The following is a 27295-nucleotide window of genomic DNA, read 5'->3' on the forward strand; positions in this document are numbered from 1 at the left end:
AAATGGAATGTTCAAAAGTAATGAATGCTTCTCAGGTGGGAATACCTCACCGTAGGAGGAGGATCTAAAGCAGAACATGCTGCCAGACCTTGTTGGTTCTCCGACATGTCGCTGCCTTAGCCCCTACAGAAGCTGGCTTTGCTGAAGCTGTTGATGCATTGGTAAGCTTGCGCCTGTGCCATTCGTCAGTCACGGAGCGGAAAGAATGAAAGCATTTTTAAAATAGAAAGCAGGCACAGTGCTTATGGAGGTTCAACGCTGAAGTCTGAGGTAAACCAGCAAAGATAAGTCTCAACAAAGAATTACAGCTGGAATAGGCACACCAGCAACTGAGAGGGACATCCTTCCACACCAAGGGACCCGTTCATCTGCAAAGCTCTGCTTGCCGAGAGAATGTGGGAAGATTAACCCCTTCTTCATGACCCTGAAGACGTTATTTTGAATGGCAGTATTTTTGACAGCTGGTATAACCACAGGTTAGAGGAGTCCTGCTTGAAACAACAGGGATGGACTGGCACTTCTGAAAAAGGCAGTACTGTGAAATTAAAGTTATCTAGGATTGGTGTCTGCTATACTTCGATTCAGAAAAGAGAAGAAGGTTTTCAAGAACTTTGGAACTTAGAAACCCAAGGATAATTTTAAAAAAAGCAACATGATTCAGTTTTCTCTTTTAATTAGTCATGTTAAACTAAGGACCACCAGGTAGCTGTCTCAGAGGAAACAACAGAAGGCACACACACAAAAGAAAATCAAGTCAGAAGGCCTGAGAAAACAACTCCAGGTTAGGAAAGCAACTTGAGACACTGCGTGGTGACAAGGCTCCCACCTCCTGGTGCATCCAATCTCCCTGGGTGCCACTGCTGAAGGGAAAGCCACTCAACTGCTTTTCTTCTGTGGTCCCAAGAGGAGAAACAAAACAAGTTGGGTGCAGAGTGAAGCCTGATGAGATGAGCAGAGGTCAGCCCAGAACAAGCTGAGGAACTTCAGTTGTTAGAAATAACTCTGCCCTGTGAGGTCAAGGCTTGGCACTACTGAGACTACACCTGCTAACTACAGTAAGACATTTAATTAAAAACATTGTCCTTTGCCAAAATTCATATTGAGACAATTGTGGAGAGAGGGGAAGAGGGGCTACAGCAGGCGATGGAAGCCACCTCCTCTTCTTTCCCCCAGGTTAATTCAGAGGCTTGAACCAAGTCAATCCATATTTTCAACCGCCTGAAGAGAGGGCCGGGGAAGGGGGGCATTCAATTGGGGGGAGAGAAGAGCCAGCAGTTGCAGATTGGGACTCATTACTTTTCTAAGGAGACTGATACAGCAATGTACATTAATGGTCCAAGCCACCACTGCAATGCTTGAAGACGACAGAGTACTGCGTGTTTTCCAAAGGGCATGCTCCAGTGTGGATGAAGAGGGCAGGCACTCTTCAGGTCACTTCTCAGTGAGTCCAAAACGTCTGTTCCAGCAGCAAGCTTCTTAAACCCCCTACCTCCTTAGCACTGGAGGTCATATGCTGTCATGTTTGCTTTGGAGTCACATTTTCATAATAGTAAACGAAACACTTGGATCTGAAAAATGTGCTAGTGCAGATGTGCTGACAGCTCCAGCACCCCAACAGCCAGGGAAGGCAGGAGGCCCGCTGTCATTTGTAACCTAGGCAGCCTTTACACGCTTGTAACACACATTATAAATATAAAACCATATCTGCTACAAACAGAAGACTTATAATGTACATCTTTTACCCATATACACAAGAACACAATATACACATAATGCACTGGAGGAGGAGTGTCATTGTCAAGGAAAGGAGATTCTTAGAAGCACAGCTCCCTCTGCCCTCCAGTTCAATGCACACAGGACAGTCAGTCAGTCAAGCAATCAATCAGTCACAGGTGGAGTCCAGTCTTGTTCATTTATGTAATTCTGAACTGTGTGCGAACAAGACAGACAGTCTTCCATCAACATGTGTGCACCACCCTATGCAAACAGACATGGCGCACGATTGTCTGTGTGTGAGAGAGAAGAAAGGATGTCTCTTGTTAACCATTGAAATGTTGCACTTCAGACACACGGAGCGAAGCTAAGCCCTGAGAGCTTCTTGTGTCCAATGGTGCTGCCATCCCCCAGGCAGGACTTTTTTTATAAGGCATCTTCATTAGGGAGTTTGATTGAACAGCATCTGGAGGAAAAGAAAATACAGACCCAGCTGGGAATATGCAAATGTGTCTGTGCTTAGACAGGTTAACAAGAGGCTGCCGGGCTTAGATGGCCCAGGCTGGGCATTCAGAGGCTCAGTTCATGCTTATAGCCCCCGGCCAAGCTCAGGCCATCCTCACAGTATGGGACACAAATGGTTCTTTGAGTGGCACATCCACACTTGCAGTGGCAAACGGGCACACACAAAAGTTAAGACAGGAGTCTGATGTGAGCTTTTTACAGCAAGGAGTGGATCCTGTTTGGAGTGTCTTGAGGACATGGGGGATGAAATGCCACAGTGATCAGGATTGGGCCAGCGCAACGGGATGTAGAGGCAGGTCAATGGCATCTATCGGCGGTAGTGATTGGGTGCATCTGCAAACATGTACTTGAGTCTGTAGGCTTCAGCAAGGAGGAGTCCAATCTCTTCATTGCCCCAGTGTATTGTGGGTAAGTTTTGCAGCAACATTAGAAGACCCTGAGGAGGAGAAAGGGATGTGTTACAGAGGAAGCAGTGAGGAATTTCTAGAATTAGACAAGCAGACATCCCTTTGCATCTTCTATAACCTCAAGTGTCCAGATGGCCGTAGCGAAGGCAGACTCTTTATTGGAGGGGGTGGGTGTCTTTCTCCAGTTGACTGAAAGTGCAGTCACTGTTTCATATAAACAGATTGAATAACAACAGTAGTAAAAAAAATTTGGAGCTCTAGATTTGATAGAAGGTAGAGAAGAAATATTTTAAATAAACAAATCAGTAATAAAAGTAGCTAACTTATTCTTACTCTGTGAGGAAAACTGGATGGTAGAGACCCTGCCTGACAGGTGGGGAAGCCTGGCATGGATGTCTACTAAAATCATACAGACAACGCAGGAGACTCTGGAATTGGAACCAAAGCTCTAGAGGGGACAGGATACAGCAACCTTGTTAAACTAGATACCGCTTGGGCAGTGCCTAGAGGGAAGATTTCATATAACCTCCTCATGCGCCACCATGAGTTCCATGAGGGACAGAAATGTAATAAATAAATGATATTTGATGCCTGGCCTCAGAGGCAGCATGTGCCGGGATCCTTGGATATAGTCACTGCACGTGCCTAATCAGAGGCTACAGGCACTGATGATCCTGTTGCCACCTGTTATATTACCCTCGGTAGAGAAATGCTTCAAAGCAGGATAATTATGATGCATAATTATCTTAGCAAGGGCAACTACTTTCTGAAGATTTACCTGGAAGTCCTCTTCATCCAAGATCTCTTTCCGCCACTTAATCAAGAAAGCAGCACAGACGTATAAATGGAAATGAGAAAATCCCTCTGGCTCAGACTGGAAAAAAACAACACAGCATTTCAGATTAGAAAACACGAACCAACAGACTTACCTCCTACTGTTTTGCCAAGTACAGTGGGGCTGTATAGAGCTATCCTCCCTCTCACAGAGTTCTTTTACATTTTTATTGGCACGTGGATGCTGACTGTACTGCTTCCTTTCGTGCAAGAGGTCTGTTGGCACAGTGAGGAATATTTTAAATTTACACCCCACTTTTCTCCCCGATGGAGACCTGAAACATCTACCACATCAGTTTCTCCCTCCATATGATCCTTACAACAATCCCACCCGTTCGGCTAGGATGAGAAAGAGGGACTGGCCTAAGGTTACCAAGTGAACCTACAAGGCAGAGGGAGAGATTCAAACCTGCATCTTCCAGTTCCTATTCTGACCACTCTAACCACACGCTGCATGCAATATCCTACACCCAGAAAAACTAATAATTGCCATCAATTTGCATGTGACAATGAGCAGCTGTATACAGGCAGGCACCCAACAGCAGCAATGTAGCCTACCATACCTGATAAGTGTCCCAAAGGCGAATGGTGCAGCGAAGAGGAAGCTCCCTCATCAGTAAATTGTTCATCCAGCGAAAGGCAAACTGCAGGTATTCCACTTCATACTTCCTAAAGTGATTGTGTACCTGCTCTGAAACAGCACATTCCATTGACACAGCTGAAGATGCAGCCTCCCCCCACTGCTATATCTCAGGGAAACTCCATCTCCATCCACAAACATTCCCACCCATCAGTGCCTTTGCTCCATGCAGCCAAGTCCTTCCCACCTAAACTCGCATACTAAAATGCCTCCGAGAAGTGCACTTTGAACAATGAGGTCCCCCCCCCTCTGCTAAATCACCCACTCTCTTGCCTGCTTATCAGGTAATATCCTCTCCCACATTCCCATCTCCCAGCAGTGCCCCATTTCCAATACTGCTTAATGGCATCAGCTGGGTTAACAGCTCCAGCATCCTGTGCTGACTCTCATCTTGAAGAGATAACTGGCTAAAGAAGCTCTTAGAAGCTTGTTTCCTACCTCTTGGAAGCTTTGTAAAACCCACACCCACTGTCTTTCTCTCCCCATGAACCCACAGCTGCTACAATTCAGCTGGGGAGATGAACAATAAGAACGCAGCAAGCTCCTCTTCCTTGGCAGCTTAAATCTCCTCTCACCTACCATCAATTCGGCTGACGAGTTCCTCCAGTGCTTTGACTTTCTTTTGGATCCCTGGCTGTGCAAATGTGTAGTTATCCTGTAAAACAAGTACACTGTTGGTTAGAGGAGAAGCAAGTCCATCGAGCACATACACACTGTATTGGCTCGACCAATGGTCCTTCTAGCACAGTACCGCCTTCTCAGGTGGCACCTTCCAAAGGATTCAAGTCAGTCACTTCCATAAATGGAACATGCCACATACTCCAGCACAAAGCTATGATCTGGGATGGCTGTGAAATATTTAGATAAATTAACTTCCACAGTTTACCCTGTGAGCCGCTGTCTCTGAATGCTGGGAATGAAGTTTTTCCATTTGTCCTGGTAGGTCCTGTTATTTTTACTACTATCCTTACTCTAAGAATCCTGTTTTCCCTGAAGCATGTTTAAGAAAGGCAGATTAGTGTAAGCAAGGATAAGGCAGTTGAAGACATTATTTACTCCAAACATTGGACAAGAAAACCGTATTTGAAAAGCCTGTATCCCCATCAACAAGTGCACGATCTTCCTGATGACCAGTTCAGCAGAACTAAGTATCCACTGCAGTTTGAAGAAAGTCATTTTGAGGAGAAAGTTACTTCAGACTGTACTGCCATTATGCATATGTATGTTCCAGTGACATGAAGGACACGAACACTGGGTTTTTTGAGAACTCTAGAAAAGTGGTGAGGAGCCCACAGAACAAAATTTAATACATTCTGCCATAGACACAAAAAGCTGGAATATTGAAGACTGCATCCAGATGTGTATTATGAAAGAGCACATGTACCCTCTTTTCCACTAGGACCAAGCATAGGGTGCAATCCAGCCCAGCTGCAAATTGGATCAACACAGTGCTGACTCCTCAGCTTTTGCATCATGAGGCTACCTTATTCCTTCTCAGAGCTAAGTTATACACAGTTAGTTAGAAAGCTGTCTCCTCCTACTCCCATTCTGCGAGTGATATTTAAAGTGCAAAAGAAGAAGAAAGCAAACCCCTTAAAATGATAAAGGTTTAAGCAGATAACTATGCAGACATTCAAAACAAGAGCCCAAAAAGCAAAGCAGAGAGTTTGCCTGAAGCAACTCCCACATATACAGGGTCTGCTACTTTTTTGTGTGATGCAAGTCATTGGGACAGCTACATTTGCTTGCCACTGTGCTTCCTCTGCGTCTGTAATTGACACCCCAAGATTATAAGCATGAGAAGAATCAACCATGTGAATGACTCAGGCTGTTTGTATGAAAACCAAAACCTAGGACATATCAGCTTGGCATTGCCAAAAATGATGGGACACCACCCACATTCTTCTGTATAGGCCAGAAATACAGTTGAAAGGAAAGAGAAAACAACAGGGCACCCCTCACCCCAAATATCTCAGGTGCTGAGTGTGTGGGATGATGAGAGTCTGGCTATGTGGCTGGTGTACCAACTACCTAATGCACCAGCTAATGCCCTGCCAGGCCTGTTGAAGATGGTGGTGGACTGGGCCTTAGAGTTCCCCAGACTGATTGTACTGGAATATTTCAATGTCCATGCCTATAATAGTACTTCCAGTCAGGCTAAGGACCTAATGTCTTCCATGGCGACACTGGGACTCTCCCAATTTGTCTCAGGTCTCACATATCAAGCAGGCAACACACTGGATTTGATCTTCAGTGAGTGTGTGTTGGGAAAAGGAACCTTGTCAACTTCTGCAGGCAGGGAAACCACTCACTGACATGTCTTGTCAGATTTTTTTCCACCTTTTTCACTTCAGGGACTGAGCTGCTTCAGATAACATTAGCTTAGGTGAAACAGAAGTACTTTCCCTCAGCCCTGTAATGATCCCAGAAAGTGAAGAATGCCCATTATTTTAACTTCTTTTGGCAAACCCCTTAAATAAGGCACACAAAATAATAATACTGAAGCAGATTTTAAACTTAAACAGAATAAAAGGTTTACTAACAGAGAGGAGATGGGAAAGGGAGATAACTAACTTAGTGGGAAGGGACGGCTAAGGCAGAAGAAATATATATACACAAGAGCTTAAGCACAGAGATTCAGTATTTGATTTTCAGGCACAGGCTTAATAAGTTTGTTCAGTTTCAGTTCTTAGCTCAGATGTTAATATTGATGTTACTGTTTCTTAAGATGTTGCCGACTAATGGATTGTTCACATGCAGGGTCCTAACAAGCTTGGTACATATACTCAGTACCTTCACACAGCCTTTGGAGTTAAAATCCAAACGTAAACATAAATCACTCTCTTTTGAGGAAAAGCAAAAACCCAATCCACCAGACCAACTGGTACCCATGAATTCTCCTCTCACTAGAAGATATATTCCTCACTGGTTCATAAATGGATCCCTTCAGCTTGGCCCCTCACCAGTTCTCTCAGTCTGTGTATATTATTGCTTTCACACAGCTTACAGGCTGATATCTGCAGAACCAGTCCCACACGTTGACTGAACTACTCTCAGATGACTGAGCACAGCTAAGGCAGATAGCTTTTACACCAGAATTGTAAAATCCAAAAGTCCTTCAAATTGTTCTACACAAACAGTTCTGTGTACCATCAAGGGTTTTTTTTTTAGCCAATCAGCTTAGGATGCCACAACCAATCAGGGAGTTTCTCCTATTCCTACGGCCTTCTATGCCTCACTCTGAACATAAACAATACTGCCTCTGATAGACTGGTACTTTTAAATTAACTTTTCCTCTGCAGTCCATCACAGGGTGGATATTGGCCTGATCTCTATTGATAGAGTGCCATTTTGCCCTGAAGTCCTGTTTAGGACCAGGGCAGGTTGGTGCTGCTGCTGTTACTTGATCAAACAGCAGTGGTTGACACAGTCATCTGTCTCATCACCTTGCCAGCACTGGGATATATGGGACAGCCTTACAGTGGCTAGTCTCATTTCTCCAGGGGCAGAGACAGAGGGTAGTGCCAGGGGAGAGGACATCACCACAACATCCACTGGTATCTAGTGTCCAGCCAAGAGTGAGCCTCTCCCCATTGCTGTCTAACACCTATATGTGTCCCCTGCCCAGGCCGATGGTTGAGGGCAGCAACAGAATCCAACATAGCTGTCCTCCCTTTTCCCTTCCCTTCCCTTTTAATTCATTCCCCTTAGAGATAATTATTGAGGTGCCATAGCATAGTATATTGTGGTACTGAATTTTAACTGTGACGTTACTGTTGTCAGCTGCCCTAAGCCCATTTAAGGGGAAGGGCAATCTTTAAATTAAATTAAAAATAAACACAAACATAACCAGAGAAAAATATATAGACATTCTGAAAAGCATAGGAAAAACGTGGCATGTGCCAATGGGTGCAAAAGTGAACTTCCTGGGGATCCCAGCTGTCATTAAAAAAAATAAAAAACAAACTCAAGTTTCCAGTCCGAATGGCCATGGAAGTGTAAGGGATGCCTGCAGAAGTGTCAGAAGCCAGCCGGTTGTATGAATGAGCAGTTTCAGGACCCTTCAAAGCATCACGCTCCTCCTCAATACTAAAAGAAAACATGAAAAGGTGATGAATTTGCCTAATTCACATAAGTTGCAGCATTTTATGTAGAATTCCAGCTGACTGAGTAAAGAATTGTAATTTGGGGTGGGGGGAGCATGGAGTGTGAGCAACACTGCACATCACTTGCACTGGCGAAGCTGACAGAACAAGGCAAATTGGGGTAGGAACTGAAGAGAGGACAGAACTCACAAGGAAGAATCCTTTGAATGTCCTGGAAGTGTCAGAGAAGTGACCATGAGGGCATTCTGCCACGTGAGAGTGGCCTGGGTTTTGTTCTTAACACTGAGATGCAGAGGGCTGAAGAATGGCAACCTGGGAAACCTGCACACAGCAAAACGGCTCCTACCTGTATTCCATCCAGCAATTTGCTCATACACCAAAAGCTATCAGCTTCAATGCTCCGCAGCACATCCTGAGACAGGTTTGTAACATCAAAATTTTCCACATCTTCTTCTGAAAAACAAAGTGCAACAGATATCCAAGAGGATAGGGACATAAATTGATGCCAAACAGCCTTATTCAAGTGACGAACAAGAACATAAGAACATGCCAGCTGGATCAGACCAGAGTCCATCTAGTCCAGCTCTCTGCTACTCGCAGTGGCCCACCAGGTGCCTTTGGGAGCTCACGTGCAGGATGTGAAAGCAATGGCCTGCTGCTGCTGCTCCCGAGCACCTGAGCACCTGCTCCCGAGCATGCTAGGTCTACCCTTCCTCTCTAGGGTGAATTGCATAACTTGTAGCCATAACTATTTGCACTTCCATAAAAGTTCAGGAAAAGCACAAAAATTAATACAGAACATATAATTCAATATATCAAAAATCTCATTTTTAAAGAGTAAGTTTCTGACCTCTGTGAGTATAAAGTTAAACTTGAAAAAGCAGGGGCAATGCCTGTTGGAATCTCAGAATTCAGTCAAGAATCAGATCTGGATTTCGGTTGTTCAGGGCTGAAATGCCACATGTTAACTCTAAGCCTTACCAAAAACTACCAGATGGAGGAGGAACTATGTAGAGGGTATATTTATACAAATATGTAATGTATGAACAGTCAAGGAACTGGGCCTGGCAAGCAGCCCAAAAGGAGTGGGAAGGAGGACCCGGCTATATTGACTTTGTAGCTGACTGGACACATAGCAAGCAGACATTGCCCTTCTCCATTTGAAATCCTTAGGTAAGAAAGCTGATCTGGCTAATACTCAGTTCAGATGGTCCAGGGCCTCACCAAAGGCACAAGCTAAAGGGCAAGAGAACAAGGCCTCTTGGTTTGTGCCTCTTAGCCTGGGACACACAACTGGGGTCCAGCTGTTACAGACAATGAAAGGCAGAAGGTCTGTCACCACGCTTGAGGGAGAGTCATATTAGCTACTCACTGGAAAGCCAGTAGCAGAAGTGACATAGTGTCACACAAGTTGGACGACCTAAAATTAAAACATTAGGCCTGTACCCCTGGAGACTGTATGGCTAGTCTGTGGACACTAGCATGCTGGGCTTGGGGGTTATCTGTTCCTGGTACATTTCAGTGCAGATGGGAACTGACCAACATGGGGGGGGGGGTGAGGTTCTCCAAAGATGGCCAGTATTTAGCAAGAATGCTCACTGCCTATCTAATCTCCACAGCACATCAAGGGTCAACAACGCAAGGGTCCCTGCTACTCCCACTTCTTCACTAATACTATGCAATTCCATATCTGTGAGGCTTGAAATGGCTCATCCCTCCAGGATGTTACAGAAAAAGAAAACTGACACAGGTGTCTGGGGAGGAGGGGTGGCTATTACCCTCCATGAGTCCTTCAACTTTATTCCTGGTATAAATAATAGATGGCATGGATGCTCAGGAATATATATATTCCTTATATTGGTGACCAAGGATAGCACAGGCATTCTGTTTCTTTACTGGTCACCAAGTTTCCCAGTGGGCATGCTTCTCTGAGGTGGTGAAGGTGCTCTTGACTGTAGTGCTGGAGAAACTCAGACTGTGGGATTCTGTGAGATTTCAACATTCACACTAGGGCCATTTCCGCACGGCCATGCTGCGGGGGGGGGGGGGGGGCGGCGTAAATGACACCGACACACACACCCCGGGACCGTTCGCACGGACGGTCCCGGTAGGAACGGGGAAGAGGGCGCAGCCTGCGCGGAGGCTGCACCGTCCCCCAAACGCCTTACCGTCCCTCCGACCTTCCGACGCGTCGCCCAGGCCAGGGGACACGCCCCCCTGCCCTGCGCAACAGCTCTGGAGTCGCAGGCGGGGGGGGGGTTGTTCCCTGGCCTGGGCGATGCACCAAAAGGTAGGAGGGACGGTAAGGTGTTCGGGAAAGGGGAGGGAAATGGTGCCTTCCAGGTGCTGCCGTTCGCACGGCAGTGGTTGGAAGCCGCTGTTTCTGAAACAGCGGCTTCGCGCCACTCGGGGGTTGCGAGGCTGCCGCTGCTGAGATGCAGCTGGGACAGCCATGCAAACCCCTCCCCAGGGACGCTTTTTTAGCGTCCCTGGGACGCTGTATTCCGCCCATGCGGAAACAGCCTGAGTGTTTCTTGCTGTGGATTTTATTTATTTTAGTTACAAAATTGTTATTCTGCCTTTCTACTCTCACAGGGGTTACCATGACAGCTAACAAATTAAAACATACATAATGGAATCACATTTCAAAACCATTAACTCCTCTCCCTAAACACACACATCATTAAAATTAGTAAAACAGAGCTAAAATAGATACAAAGGCATAAAAACAGCACTCAAAACATTGGTCAGGATAGAGGGATCACTGAGGGAACAGCAAACTGAATAAAAGTATTTACCTGCTGGCAAAAGATGGCAACAGGAGGAGACAGAAAAATATCTCCAGAGTGAGAGTTCCAGAATTTTGATGCCATAACCTAGAAGGCCCTTTTCTGAGTTGCCACCTGCCTAATCCAGGTTGCCACCTGCTTTGAGTGCCCCTACCCAAAGGTAAGGACATTCTAAGGTAGGGGCACCCAAAGTAGGGTCTCCAAAGATTACTGTAGTGATCAGGTGGGTTCATAAGGGAGTAGGCAGCCCTTCAGGTACATTGGTCCTAAATTATATAGGGCTTTGAAGGTCAAGACCAGCACCTTGAATTGTGCCCAGAAGCAAATTGTAGATATGCCAAGAGTGAAGCAATATTGTTCCTATGACTCACTCCAGTCAACATCCTGACTACAACATTTTGTACCAGCTGAAGTTTCCAACCACTTCTCAAGGGCAGCCACACATAGAATGCATGGCAGTAATTTAATCTAGATGTAACCAGGGCATGCAGCCCAGTCGTCAGATCTTCCAGCAAAGGCTGCAGCTGGCTAACCAGTTGAAGCTGGTTAAAGGGACTCCTGGTCACAGCAGCTACCTGCTTATCCATCAGGAGGACTGGATCCAAGAGCCCCTTAGACTACCAACGTAGAAGAGGAATGCAACCCCATCCAGAGTGGGTAACGTCCTTATTTATTTAATTCATTGATGACCCATCTTTCTCCCTAATGGGGAACCAAAGTAGCTTACATTATCCCCCTCTCCATCTTTTTGCTCCTGTGAGGTAGGTTAGGCCAAGAGTGTCACTGACCCAAAGTCACTCAGCAAACTTCCATGGCAAGATTGTTCATTTGAATCTGTATCTCCCAGTTACTAATCCAGCACTCTCAACCACTATACCATACTGGTTCTCCTTAAATCCCCAGTCAGACCTTCCACTCACCAGTAGCGCTTCCATCTTGGTGGGATTAAGCTTCAGTTCATTAGCTCATATCCATTCCAAAACTACTTCCAGGCATTGGTCCAGGGTATCTACATCATCATCAATCTTTATTGGCATTGACAGATAATAAATAGTAAAGGTATCTACATATTCCCTGGGATCAGTTGGGAGTGTGAGGTAGAGATGAGCATCATCCACATATTGAGGATAACCCAGGCCGAATCTCCAGAAGACTTCTCCCAAAGGTTTCATACAGTTGTTAAATAGCATAGGGAATAAAATGGAACCTTGCTGGACCCCAGAGGCCAGAAGCCAAAGGGCAGAACAGCAGTCTTCCAGCACTACTGTCTAAAACCTACCCTCCTGGTAGGATTGGAATTACTGCAGAATGGTGCCTCCCAATTCCAGTCCAGAAAGGCATTTCAGAAGGATATCATGATCAATGGTATCGAATGTATTGTCGAAGGCTTTCACAGCCAGATTCAACTGGTTGTGGTGGGTTTTCTGGGCTGCGTGGCCGTAGTCTGGTGGATCTTGTTCCTAACATTTCGCCTGCATCTGGGGCTGGCATCTTCAGAGGTGTATCACAGAGGGAACCATGTGTCAGTGTGTAACAGACTTCCTACTGCCAAACTGAAGGGATGATTTACTAATACTCCATACCTCTGTTGTTGTGTATCTGGCATAACTGAGACCTCTGATCATGTTCTGATATTTTGTCAACAAGAGTCTTCATTGTGAGAATTTTGGGTTTCTCCCATTTTGAGTAAGTACCAACTTGCCATTGAATTTCAGGTAGTTTCCTTTTTGTTGGCTGACATTAGACCTGCTGTTAAGCAAACTGTGGCCAAATTCTTGTCTAATATCTTATAGATACTACTAAGTATTAATGTGACACTTTCCCAATTTTATTAGTGGCATGATTTTCTTTTTATCAATCACTCTGTAATAGTTATTGATAATTGAACTATGATTTGATTGTACGACTCAAGACCTCCGGTTGAAGGAGCTTATTATTAACTAGCGGGGCCCGGCCATGCGTTGCTGTGGCAATTGTCCTTCTCATCACAGTCCGCAACCCACACAGATGTCCATGCAGGTCCAATGATCCGCAGCACAGCCTTTTGGGGTGGTCAAATGGAATCCCTATTTCCCTTTTCAATTCACATTGTTATATGGTGCTGTCTTGTTTTTTTAGTATAAGGTAACCCTTTCCATTCCACAACGGAACTATCCAGAGTGCGAATCCCGCTGTCCATAAGGCTGGTTGACACGCACAGTCCTGGCTTGGGTAAGGCAGAACTGGGGCAAGGAGGCTATCCCAGTGAGGCAGCAGAGGCAGGGTGGTGAGGCGTTCAGAACAAGTCCAGCTCCCTGGGTTCTTAAAGAGCCATGTGCAAAAGAACAGAGCCAGTACTGTTGGTTCGCCCCCACCTCAAGGATTTTCTTAGAAGAAAAAGGCAAACTCCAGCTCGCTTTTAATAAAAGAGAGCTTTGGTGAATATGGGTGAGGAAGTGGGTAAGTGGTGGTTGGATGTGAGGGAAGGCAGAGTGAGGTGTGTAAGGATGAGATGGATGTGTATGAGAGTATGTGTGTTGGGTGATAGCAGTGGGTGAGGCACACAGAGTGAAAGTTACCTGCGTGTGAGGGCGGGAACCCCACCTGACGTCTCACACGGCAAAGTGTGTATGTGTTTCACTTCCACTCGTATTACCTAACAGTATTACTTATTCACTGTTTTCACTGGTCATCTCTGGCCATCTGCGTGACCATTCTAAGAGCATACCAACCCCTCAGGCCACAGACATGCTGCATGAACATTCTAAGGGTGACAGTTAAACACAGCCAGCTTCATGGCCTGGTGCGCCAGGAAAAAGATGTTTTACCTGGCTCAGGTATGGACTTATGGTGATTTGAAGGTCCGATTACCTGCCCGCAACAGGGAGGGACGTCATGTGAAAATTTGGGGGCGATCCGTCCAGCTGTTCCCACGTTAGGGCATGAGTAACAAAGTAACTGTTAGCTTTTTATATATATAGATAAAGGAAATTTGCCTAAACTACCCCTCCTAATCCCAGGGCCCTTTGAATTGTGATGCTCAGCCTCTGCAACTTCCTGTACCAGGAGGTTCATCTGGCTTGTTCTAAGTCTACCTCAGCTCCAGTGTGCTTTTAGTCATTTATTATAGTATTACCAGAGCTTTGGAAATTTAAGACACAATGTTTGGGAGTGTTATTATCTGATCTTGTTTGTTAGCTATCTCAGGGAAGCTTAAGATGACACTACAGTAGAAAGTCTAATATCTTTTAATAATTAAATAAAAGCGTTTGAACAGGATTCCATTACTCATTATTGAAGATATTATGCATATGTTTCCTCTTATTTGTAAATTTAGTACTATACATATTTCAGGAACATAATATAGCTTTGGGGTTCAATTCATAGTTACAAAAAAAACCCTTGAGATTCTATGGTTAGTTTCTGCTGAACGCACAAACTCACTTCTCATATGAGTTTTTAAAAAGCACAGAAGGTACTGTGGAAATCACAGAAGAGTCTAGGAATATGAAAAAGTTTGTGGCAAGTGTATGAAATAATGTATTTAACCCAAGTACATAATTATAAAGCTATATACATTTAAAAATGTATTCCCAAAGCCACAAAAAGAGGATTGCTTTCAAAATACAGAATTTCAGGTGCCTCGTGTTTTTTAAAGGCAAGATTCAAGCACAAATAGACACTATTTCATCACTACCTCCTCCCACCCCATGCTATCATCTGTACAAGTGTTTCTTGGTTTCCTCTGAAAGTCGGTTTCTCTGAAAATCAGATGAAATTGACAAATCCATTAAAACTAGCAAAGGAATACCAATTTGGCCACTCTCTCTGCCCTGCTAATGGATATCACAGAGTGTCCGTACTAAAGGATGCTTTGGCTGAGAGTATCGAGCAGGAGGCTACGCTTCTCCCATGCTTCTTTTACAGAGCCAAGAACAGGCTATTCAAACTACCCACAGAATTCAGACCTACTGCTGAGCAACTGGCCTAGTTCTCTAGTTCAAGAGATTAAGGGATCCAAGCCCAGAAATGGCAGCCGCTCTGCGATACAGACAAGCAGGCACCAAACTGCAAGCTAATTTCAGAAAACAGGTTTGGCAGAAATCTAATTTGGCCTCTAGTTCCTTTCTGTGAGAGTCTGATGTCCGATCCTAGGACAAAGAGAAGCATTCCTAGCTGAAAACTGAGTGGACATGATTCTGGAGTGATGGCCATCACATAAAAGCCAGCCTGAAGTATGGAAGGGGGGGTTGTTTTCTGATTTTGCAAGAGTACTTGGCTAGAAAGATTTTGGCATGAAATGGCAATCGAGTTCGGCAGAAGATACAAATAATTTTTAATATTCCAAGCCACTAGAATAAACAATAATTCTGAAGAAGTGAGATACTTAAGGACAGAGCCACTAAAATCAGGCTGCAACTAGAAGACAGGCTTCCCTCCCCCATGAGCTGAAGGCTGCGTGATAGAGACAATATTGCCTAGAGTGTGCACACTTATTTGTTAGTCTCTGTTCGCAGGTTTTTGAATTTTTGCAGTACTTCAGTTTGAACAGAGACAACACTGGGGCAAAAGAACAAAGTATACATTAGCACATAGGAAATCTTCAAGCCTCAAACTGGTTTATCTCCATTTCAAAACTAAGATCCTACCACATTTCCTGATCCCTTTAAAATAAGCTGCCCTCCTTTAAGACTACTGCATTTCAACCTAAAAGATGTATTAGAATAAAAGGTTCTGAGAAAACAGGTTTTAGTGGCTAAGATTTTTTTTTATTGCATGAACTTTTCTTGTGTAAAATTCAAGTCAGCATACATTGAGGTTTCTGGACAGTCTTCCATCAGACAATGGCCACAGTCAGATCTGCTTAGAATCAGCAAGGTTGCTGCAATATTTATTGTCCACCAGAAGATGCTTCCAGGGAGCTGCAGCTCAGTGGCAGAGCATTTGCTTCACATGCAGAAGGTCTCAAGACCATTCCCTGGCATCTCCAGTTAAAATGATCAGGAAGCAGGTGATGAGAAAGAACTCTACCTCAGAGGCGGATCTAGGGAAAATGGCGCTTGGGGCAAAACTTGAGTTTTCCGCCCCCCTTCTGGGCTCCATTTTGTGTCAATAGGCCTCTCTTGCACACAATGCCAGCCCTACTCTGCTGCTGAAGGGTTCTTGAGCAGGTGCAGAGCTCATTTCCCTCTGTTCCCCCCCCCCCGCCTCCTACTTACAGACTTTCCTCCCTTGAGGTCTGTTTGCAGCAGTGGGACCAAGTTGGCCATGTCCGGAGACCTCTGCTGCTGCCCAGGCGCATGGACGGCTCCCCTGCGGGCGCCACGAAACAATATCCACAGAGCCAAAAGAAGCTGCCCAACCCAAGCTCTTCCGAATGGCGGCGCTAACAGGGCCCATGCTCTGCAAGGCAAGTTAGAGGGGAGAGGAGGAGCGGGGAGGGGAATTCCCTCCTCTTCCACCCCTCCCCCCGGCAGAGCTGGCTCTCCTTTCGCTCTTGGCGACCCGCCTGCCCTGAGCACCAAGAATACTCGCCGGGACATGGCAGGGCAGCTGGTTATCAATTCGCGCCCACATGGGCAGTGGGAGGTTTCGCTTTGGGGACTCCTGCCCGGGAAAGGGTGGGGGCCAGACCCACACCAGAGACTTGCAAGGGTGAAGAGGGAGGGAGAGGCCTGGTGCAAGGAGGGGTGTGGGGGTGATTTTGCAGGGGGGCCCCATGTGATTAAATATGTGGCGCCCGGGGGCATTTACCCCCACATGTCCCTCTGGGCAGTATGTCCCTGCTCTACCTGACTCACTACAAAGCTGCTTCATGCATTCAATTAGCAGATCCAGAACCCGGATTCCTGTTATAACAGTTTGAAGGACTAATCACAACACTCAACTCTCCAAGATGCTTGCCACAGTCAAGCTGCCAAGTTAAGCTGCCTCATTGTTATTATATATTTACTTATTTAAACTTAACCTGCCTTTCTCCCCAAAGGGGACCCAAAGCAATGAATATCATTCTTCTCTCCTCCATTTTATCTCCACAACAACCCGGTAATGTAACTTAGGCTGAGAGTATGTGACTGGCCCAAGGTCACCCAGCAAGATTCCGTGGAAGCGTGGGGATTTGAACCTGGCTCACCCAGATCCTAATGCAGCACTTTAATCACTATACTATACTGGCTCATTGGGTGCTGTCTGGTTTTTAAACAGTTCCTTAGCATCCAAAGCACTATGGATCAACAAATCACACTTGGCAACACTGTGGTGATTCTGCATGGTGAAGCAATCACTCAACTGCTCCTTCATAATATCAAACTCAGCTCAGTTTCACTCATGTCAGTTTGGTTATGAAAAGCAGTTTCAACCGATTCACACTTCTGGTGATTCAGAGAGCAATGTGAACCATCTTAAATATAATTTATAACTGAAGGACAGGGCATAAATCTTTAAAATAATCCATATTTTATTTCTGTAAACCCAAATTCATATACTTGTGCATTACCACCAGTTGTGAATGGTGCATGGACGCTGACACGGCCAGATTGCTGGAGACAGTAACCAGGAAATTTGGCTGTATAAATACGTATTCATCGTTCATCACTGATAGGAATGCACTTATACTGGTTGAGTGAAATCTTCAAAAACCAAGATTTTTAAAAACATGAAAAACATGAATATTAAGAGCCAGGTCCCCCAGGCAAGTTGATTTATCAAGAAAGGCATGCTTGAGTTTGGTATGTCATAAAGCAGCAGTTGTGTTATTGCTTTAAACAAACAAAAAGAGAGAGTGTTCCCTCTTCTATTTTGTCTGTTGGAGCCCAAACTATTTGTCTCCTGTAGTTGGAGTGCTGTCTTTGCCATGAACTGATCCCTCTCTAAACCACCAACACTCTGGAGGCAAGAGATCACAGCACAGCAGGAAGGCACCAATGCTATAGCAGCACAGCAGCCAAGTGAAGATGAGGAGCATTAGAGTAATGGAGATGGCAGCGGGGGATTAACAGGCAATGGCAGCCAGTGAGGGGAGATGGAAGTTGCTCCCAGGCAGCCACCCAGAGTCTTTGAAACACACAGTCATCAACAGTTTGTGAAAAGACCACACAGTCATAAAAGCATAACAGCTCTTAAACAGTTTCTTCCCCAGCCAGGGCCTGAAAGTTGAATGTAGCTCAAAGCAATTAGTGTCTGAGGTAATGATGAACTGATGGCTGTGTCTTCGCACAGAGAGACCCCTCAGCTTAGCAAGCTCCCATCCATTCCCCCTTGCAATCAGTTTAGGGCATTAAAAGAACCTCATGAAAACGTCTTTGAGAAAGATTCTAGTTTGCTTCCCAGTTTTTCTGAATCTACTTAATTTGAATTTCCATAGGATTGCTCACATTCCAAGGGTTTGCTGCAAGTTCAAAAGGCTGCTACTGGGAGAAGTTTAGATTTTTGTTATCCACCAATTTGGTTGATGAATCAGCTATATTTTAAACCTCAACATAGACTGCTATTTGAGATTCAGAATAAGTGTAAGATAAGACTACCACTACTGTATAGGAAGGAAAGGGCTATCTTTAATAATTTTTTCACCTTTTGCAATCACACACCAGAATCAAAGAAGCTTGAAATATGGGCAGGTGTACCCTTCCTTTTCAACTTTACCAATTAAAATCTATCCTGATTAAAATTGGCTCCCTCCAAACCAAATAATCAGCTAAACCCTTTGTTGATCAGTTTGCTGATTAAAGATTGCCGCCTTATTTTAAATCAAAATTCTAATGCATGACAAGGTAACACATGGGCCTCCAACCTTGCCTGCAACCTTTGAGAACAACTTGAATTCTGAGAACCAACAGTAGGTGTTATTATCATTATTTTTATTGTACTAATACTCCCCCCCTCCCCACACAATAGTGGGGCTCAGGATGATTTGCAACATGAAATAAAAACATCAATCCATTGACACACACAGAACGCTAGGAAAATCCAATCAGTAAATTATATAAAAATCCAGCAATGATGGAATCTAAAGTTACACGATACCTCCCAGTATTAAAAGAATCATAAATCAGTGTCTCTAACAGGCACAGGGGCCAATTGTAAAGTGCTGGCAGGTTCCAAACCAAGAATCCTGCTGTGATGGATGCAGCTGTTTCTGAATGGCTGCTCCCTGCAAACATCAAAGTGATGCCTCCTGTACTCCTCTGAAGAGCTTCTTGATCCTGTGAAAGGGAGGAAAGCTGGTACTGGCCCCAGGAATCCCATCAGCAGGCATTACAGTGCTATGGGCATCACAAAGGGCATCACCAGAGGAGTACTACAAGGTTTCTTACAATCAGGTAGAGAATTTAAATACCACATAGCAAGCATTCATGCTATTCTTCCATGGAAAGTTAGACAGGCTAGTATGGTCTAGCAGAGACAGGCAGCTGAACTGGAAGTTACAAAGTTCTGGGGGGAGTGGGATGTTGGGTACTTCAAGCTCTTATCTCACCTTCTCCTGTTCACTATCCAACCTAGCATAGCCAAAAGGACCCAGTTGGGCTAATAGACATCTCTTCACAAGAAACTCATGTCCACTTAGCTGGCATTTAAAGAAGTTTATTACTTCCTTGAGATTGTGCATAATTCAAGGCATCTTACACTCACCTATTACAATACCAACAAGAAAACGACTACTGGATACTCACCATGAAGAGTCCTTCTCCTTTGAGCACAAGAGGACATCTTTTTGGTGATTCCTACTCACCGATCAGGGAGGCAGGAAACAAATTCTTCCTCCTGTTTGCCTTGGGATCATTTCCCCTTCCTCTCACTTCTGAGCATGTCAAACAACAGTCAACTGTAATCTAATTATCTACATAGAGAATACTGAAAGGAAACATCAACAGGAAAAAATGGAAATAACAGTTGTCTGCAATATTAGAATAATAACAGGAGAGAAGCAGATCAGGATAGTAAAAGAAGAAAAAACAATGAATCAGAAGGACAAGATGTCCTTTTGTGCTCAGAGGAGAAGGATCCTTCATGGTGAGTATCCAATGGTCATTCTTCCTCTGAGCTAGAGGACATCTTCTGGGACCTCCAAGAGCAGTAAATCTATACCACGGGTCCTGAATATGCTGCAACACCCTAATGTCAAAGCCATGTCAGTGAAACAGTAATTATTTATTCTGTAGTGCTGGATGAATGTTGTAATGAATGACCATGTGGCAGCTCTACAAATTTTCTCAACAGAGGCATTCTTCACAAAGGGTTCTTTGTGGCTATGTTTCTAACAGAATGGGCTATGATATGCCTGAGATCCTCAATATGCCCCTGGGTACCTCAACAATGCAGTTCTAGAGACATCGGCTGATAGTAGATGCTGATATCTTACAACTTAGGTTGGGAGGAGAAGCAGCAATGAACAGGGTCTCCATCTTTCTGATAAGTCAAGTCCGAATTATATATGTCTTAAGCACCCTTCTCACTTCGAAGGTGGGCCACACCTCTTCTTTTGGGTGCTTTGAATCTGGGCAAAAGAATGGAAGGAAAATCTCCCACTATTGGTGGAATTCAGAATCTATTTTAGGCTAGAATTCTGGATCATGCTGTGAGATCTGTAGAAGTTAGATAGTCCTGGGGCTGGGAGGCCTCAGCTTTGGTTTTTAGGGTTTCCATCTTGAAATGTCAGTTCAAGATGGCCCTCCAATTCCCATTGTTTTTGGTACTGTAAACAGAATCAGTACATGCCTCTGTTGCGCTCAGCAGGCACAGGTTCGATGACTGAATGGCTAAAATATGTTGAATTGCTGTTTTTCTTTATTGGATTTTCAGGGTGCAGGCGATGTTAGGAAGCAGTCCAGTGGGAAGGGGAGGAACTTGACTGCAAACCCGCTGGAAACCACCTCTATCACATATTTGTCTATGAGCTTATCCTAGCCTCCTTGAAGCTCTGTAATTTTTCCCCCAACCACCACAAGAAAGTTCTGCGAGTCACACCTTGGAGGACCTGATGTTCTGGTCTGGGGGGTGGGGGTCCAGTCTGGAGTTAGGTCTACAGTGAAAAGACCCACTCTTGTTTGGAAATCTGACTTGAGGTTGTCCTGTTGAAATCTAGGGAGGGTGTGTTAGGAACGAAAGGATGAGTTCCCTTCCGGTGTCCAAGTCAACTTCCTCAAATTTCTGGGCATAGCCATAGCTTTGTCCTTAGTTTCCCCTAGGATCTTATTGAGAGTATCCCCAAACAGCTTGTTGTGGCCTTTGAATGGAAGTTTGTCTGCCATGCCCGGAGCCAGAGTAAGTGGCAAGCTGCTACCATGAAAGCCATGGTCCTGGCCAAAATGGTTAAGCAATCTGTTCTAAGCTTTGATTAGTCTCTGGTTTGTCTAGTTCCTTTGTTAGCTAATAGTCCTTTAAAGCTGTAGGAGCCAAGACCTTAGAAAGAATGTATTAAAAACACTCAGTCTTAAAGAAGCAAAGGGACTGTTCAGGGACTTGGATCTCCTCCACCGCCTCCCCATCAGACAAAAACTTTCTTTCTTCTCAGGACTCAGAGTCACTGACTGAAAATAGAGAGGGAGCCCTATCTGGACTCACTCTTCCATGCTTCTCAGCAGCCTTAATGAGCCATCTGTTGGCCCCCCACTCCCTCCCAGGAACTGGCTAGAGAAGAAGGGCAACTAAGTCCCTGAGCCAGTGGAAAGCTAGCAACCTGCTGCTGCCAAAGCTTTAACATTTCCTCCCTAATGTAAGAAGTCAAGTTGGGAGGGGGAAAGGGGGCTGGACCAAAGGTGTGTTACCAGATCGGGGATTTGTTGCTGCTCCCACTCTGAGTAGACCTTCTGAACTGATGGAATACCTCCTCATGAGTAGGGGCCTCCCTCCAGGTCCTCAATGCCTGTTGCATTGGTATGGGAGGACAGGACTGCTTGGCAGCAGCCATTTTGTTTTCACATGTCTTTTTGGCATGCTTTGCCAAGATGCAAGATAGCTCAGATGCAACGACACTGCTAAGGCAGAAGCATCCTGCAGGTGGTGCTTGCTTGGCTAAAGGCTTCTTCGGTTCCTGCTGTTATCAGAGCCTCCAGGTTGTCCTCCTACAGGAAACCATCCTGCATAGCCTCAATTCTAGCTTGGACACCCAGAGGAACACCTTACAAGCCTCCAAGAATCCAATCTGTGCCAGAGGCATCTTCAGTTCAATTCACCCTCCCTCAGCCTCAACAGAAGTCAGAAAAAATAGAGACAGCCCAGAGGAGAGAAGATAAAGAAAGGGAATACAGTAGAAAAATTAGAATAAGAGTAAGTAGAATGGAAAAGAGAAACTAGTGCAGGCAACCAAGCTAGCTGCAATTCCCTGTGAGGCAGGAAAAAAATTGAGAGGGAAGGGGGGGGGGAGGACGATCCCAAGCTAAACAGGAAGAAGAATTTGTTTGCTGCCTTCCTGATTGGCTAGTAGGAACTCACCCAGAAAAATGTTCTGTGGCTCAGAGGGAGAAGAGCAGAGCCACTGGAGAGGCTGGGAATCTTGAAAGCTTGCACACTGCTATGTGTCACTGGATTGGTCCTAATAAAGGTATTACATGGACTATGTATTGTCGAAGACTTTCACGGCCGGAATCATTGGGGTGTTGTGTGGTTTCCGGCCTGTATGGCCATGTTCTAGTAGCATTTTGTCCAGACATTTTGCCTGCATCTGTGGCTGGCGTCTTCAGAGGATCATTACATGGACTGTGTTCTTGGGTTTTACATTTGGACCAACAAGTAAAGAACTTGCAGTTTTACTTCACATATGGTCTGCAGTTAATCCATCCAATTATCATGGTTGACTGTACGAAATGCTGCTGAACGATAAAACAGGTTCAGCTAAGATGAACTGCCCTTATCAATTTGTAATCAGAGAACATTTGACTTATGGCTATCCTGTAGAGTTTTCAAGGCAAGAGATGTTCAAAAGTGGTTTGCCATTGCCTGCCTCTGCTGAGAGAGTTCTGAGAGAGCTACAACTGGCCCAAGATCACACTGCAGACTTCCTGTGGAGGAATGGGAAACTGAACTAGGTTCTCCAGGTTAGCGTCTGCCACTCTGAAACACTACACCACACTTGCGCTCAAGAAAGTAATACTTCTCCCCAAAACATTAATTTCTTGAGTGCCTTCAACATTTTCATAAAAATAATCTCTATTGGTTATTATTGTTTGTTATATTTTAGGTCCTCTGGGGATATATGATGACGATGATTATTTCAGTCCAACTGCTTATCCTGGAACCGAGGAGGTTGCGAGTCATGACCTCCACAATTTCACCAAACACCATATTCTACTTTATGATTTCAGTATGTCTGCTAAATAGGAAATTCAAAAACAGTTCCTTAGAGGGGGAGGGGGGAATGGTATGAGGAAAATCCTGCACACTTGGAGGCACAAGGCTGTTGCTGGCTTTTCTAGAATCCTTTTGAGCCTGTCAGTGGGCAAGAGAAAACTGAATTCTTGATAGAATTCATATGGACTGCAGGGACAGAATAGACTGAATGCTACTGTGGCTGGTCCCACACATAAGAAAAATGCAGTAAATAAAGCTCCAACTTATATGAGACCAATTTCTGTTGGTGCAAGACATGAAAGCTTTTGGAAGGATTCTTACAGCAGGGGTGTCCAACTCTAGCGCCCCAGATGTTCATGGACTACCATTCCCATCAGCCATAATTGGCCATGCTGGCAGGGGTTGATGGGAATCATAGTCCATGAACATTTGGAGTGCCAGAGTTGGACACCCCTGTCTTAGAGCAATATCACTGTACTCCACTGACTGCTGTAATCCTGACTTCCTAGTATGATGTGTCTGATGCTTTCCAGTACACAAAAATGACAGTGTAGCATCCCTCTCTTCTCAAGTCTGTTTCATCTGAAACGCCTGTTTCTTTCATTCTGCAGATTGCTGTCCAAAGGGTTTTAAGAGTTAGAAAATCCAATTAACCCACCACCACCTCCAGGAAGAAGGCTTCATTTCACCGATCAGCCTACAATAACATTTTAAAAGAAATGCAGTGTTACTCAATGGGAAGGCCCATCCAGTGATAAAAGTGAAACATGTGAGAAGTCAAGACAAGGAACTACCCAGGAAAGATGAAGATAGCAAGCAGCTGTGTCACACCCAACTTACTGTCATGCTTATAAAAGACAAATGGTGCAGTATGTCCAGTTTGCTCCCTCCTACCTTCTTCCTTGGCTCCCAACAGACTACTCAATATAAACTTTGGAAACCTGAGCCAAGAGCCAATAAGAGCTATGGAAAAGGCACTCTTGAGCATATTGCGCAGCACAAACATCTGTTCTGCAAAAACCTTACATAGGTCCCTCGTAAAGAATCTGAATATTCAACTTATGACTCCAAAAGGAACTGAAAGGCAGCCAACATCTTTGAAACACTTACTTGAGGCTGGCATGAGGACAACTCTAATGTGGCTATGATTGACACCAAAGTGCAGGGCATTATGGGGCCAGGTTAGCAGAGAATTAGTATGTACAGTTTCAGCTGACTAGAGATATGGCTGTTGGGAAGAGCAACATTCTCTGGAGTGGGATTCCACCAATAAGCTTGGATAATAGTTCTGGTAACTAGCAAGTGAAATTAATTTCAACCAGAAGTACAGCCAAACACAAGTGCTGGCTAATACATGCAAGGCTCTGCCAAAAAAGAAAGGCTGTGTTTTTTCTGCCTTACTGGGCACAAATCCACTGTCTGTGCTATAACTGCACAAAAAAGCTGCATTTTAAAAATAACCACTTTGCTGGCTTCCTTAATTCACACATATGCCAGCTTGCTATGCCATCACATTTGTTTGTCATCTGGCCATAACCCAAGATAAATATATTGGGAGAAGGTTACAATCCAAGTATCAAAATTTACATCACTAGGAGGCTGACAGAGTAGTTAGTGAACGATAAAGGCTAGAAAAATTAAATAAAAAAAACCCCTATTTCTAGAATAAATTTAACACTGGAAGGTAAAAATGCAGTTAGGAGTAATGTCCCAAGACCAGAGTTTCTCACATATAAAAATGGGACTGATTCAAAATATGATTCTCTTCCCGAGATAACTTTGCATGACAGCTACTTGATTGCTTTTTAGATCATCAATAATATTCGTATTTATACTTTTTACTGAGCAGAGTATTTTCCATTTTTTCCTTTCCTACTATCATTCATACCATGTATGGTCAATATTACCATTTTACAAAGGCAGTTCCAGTGCTATTCAGGAAATGTACAGAAATTGGTGTCCAGGGTCACCAAGGTCCACACACCAAAGATGTCCATAAGATGCAACCATGAGTTGTTATGTTTCAAACTGCATTTATGTATGTATGTATGTATGTATGTATGTATGTATGTATGTATGTATGTATGTATGTATGTATGTATGTATGTATGTATGTATGTATGTATGGGTTTTATATACCGCCCAACCCCCGAAGGGCTCTGGGCGGTGCACAACATAAATACATCTTACAACCCATACAAACAAACCTCATTAAATTAGAATTAAAACACAGCGATAAAATTAACAAAGATGGCGTCACGCAAAAAAAACAATTAAAACCCTCCCAAAGAGGGGGGAAGCAGAATGAAGAAGTGGGTCCCTTAGATGGCAAAAGGGAACTCCAAACCAGAGGAATAAAAAGGGGCACTCAGTCAGCGACTGGGCACTCCAAAGGCCCGGCGGAACAACTCAGTCTTACAGGCCCTGCGGAATTCACCAAGATCCCGCAGGGCCCGGACAGCTGGAGGGACAGTGTTCCACCAGGCGGGGGCCAGGGCTGAAAAGGCCCTGGCCCGAGTGGAGGCCAGCCGCATCATTGAGGGGCCAGGAACCACCAGTTAATTGGCCTCTGCTGAACGCTTAAGAGGCGGTAGAAGAGTAAGCTATATGGGAGTAATGCGGATTCCGACGAAGAAGTGCACGAGGGGTCCCAGGCCGCGTAAGGCCTTAAAGGTCAACACACACACCTTGAAGATGATTCGGAATTCAACTGGAAGCCAATGCAGGTGGCGCAACACAGGTTGGATATGATCACGGAAGGCGCCCCCTGTGAGCAAACGAGCCGCCGCATGCTGGACCAGCTTTAGTTTCTGGATCAAACGCAAGGGAAGGCCCGTGTAGAGCGAGTTACAATAGTCTAACCTGGAGGTAGTTACAATAGTCTAACCTGGAGGTAGTCTAACAATAGTCTAACCTGGAGGATTTACAATAGTCTAACCTGGAGAATTTGGCTTGTTATATCCAATTGTGAAAGTGCTATCATGTTGTGGCTTTGAAAAAAATATCACAATCTTTACTGTCTTATCAAAATAGCAAGACTGAATGGAATGAAATAACTTGCTGTTAGATAAACGTTTAAGAGCCACTTTGATCCTCTATGTCCCATTAAATATGCACACATTCCAAAGTGCCTGCCTGCTTTTGATGAGAGTAACAAACCATACTTGAGACCACCGTTTGAACATGTTACTGTCTGGCATGTCTGTTCTAATTGACCCTTCAGAAGATGTACCAATTGGGCATCTCTGACAGCCTTGCTCCACCTGTAGGACACTGAACAGATACCACAGCTGCAGACAGCCCTGACAACAAACTATTCTGTCAGATGCTACCTGCTAAAACAAGCAGTCCTCAGCAATACTGAGCTGAAATCATTCCTCTGGTCAACATAGCAGACACTCAGTTCATAGATCTGCATGAATATATAGATTGGCAGAGTCCCAGAAGAGTCCCAGAAGTGCTTGAGTGCTTTGCCAACTCATGAAGGCAGCTGAGTCTGTGCAGGCAGACAACACTGAACACCATGGGAAGAGGAGCAAACACAAAAAGAGAGGCGGAAATGCAGAGAGGGCAGAACTTATACATTTCATTGACCAGGAACCTCACTGGGAATCCAGCAGAGATTTATTCAAACAGGTGGGAACAACCAAGAGCAATAGCCTATGGAAGTAACAAAAGACTAAAGTTGCTACATCAACTGTTTGGGCAGTGCCAATCAACTTTTGCAACTGAAAACAAGGAAAAATGATTCAGTTATCCAGTTCAGTATTTTTTTCCAGCTCTTCAATGTTCTTTTGAAAAAATTACCCACCTGGTCAGTCCAATTCCAGTTTCAATGTGAAATGTATAATTTATGTAATGGTATAATTCCAATATCTATGAACAGTTTAATAAACCCACACCCTTCTTTGGAAAGCGAAGTTCCTTGCTATGTTTTCCAATTGCAAATACTCCAGGCCCTCATACAGTCCATGAAAGAATCTCATATAAACTTTGATTGGACAGATATATGTACAA

The 27295-nt window shown here is 44.5% G+C and overlaps 1 protein-coding gene across 3 annotated transcripts in view; it reads right to left on the minus strand.

Annotated features, from left to right (window-relative positions):
* Positions 1–656: 656 nt before the first annotated feature.
* The window catches only part of TBC1D22B (TBC1 domain family member 22B), a 49422-nt gene continuing 22783 nt past the window's right edge, over positions 657–27295 (minus strand). For all 3 annotated transcript variants that reach the window (XM_048497572.1, XM_048497571.1, XM_048497573.1), the window contains exons 9-13: positions 8572–8678; positions 4699–4774; positions 4043–4170; positions 3424–3519; positions 657–2674 (exon numbers count right to left, since the gene is read on the minus strand). In XM_048497572.1, the coding sequence (XP_048353529.1) occupies positions 2546–2674; positions 3424–3519; positions 4043–4170; positions 4699–4774; positions 8572–8678 (536 nt within the window). In that variant the 3' untranslated portion in view covers positions 657–2545. The remainder of the gene's footprint in view (positions 2675–3423; positions 3520–4042; positions 4171–4698; positions 4775–8571; positions 8679–27295) is intronic.

This window comes from Sphaerodactylus townsendi, linkage group LG05 (assembly GCF_021028975.2).
Source record: "Sphaerodactylus townsendi isolate TG3544 linkage group LG05, MPM_Stown_v2.3, whole genome shotgun sequence".
NCBI classification, from domain to species: domain Eukaryota; kingdom Metazoa; phylum Chordata; class Lepidosauria; order Squamata; family Sphaerodactylidae; genus Sphaerodactylus; species Sphaerodactylus townsendi.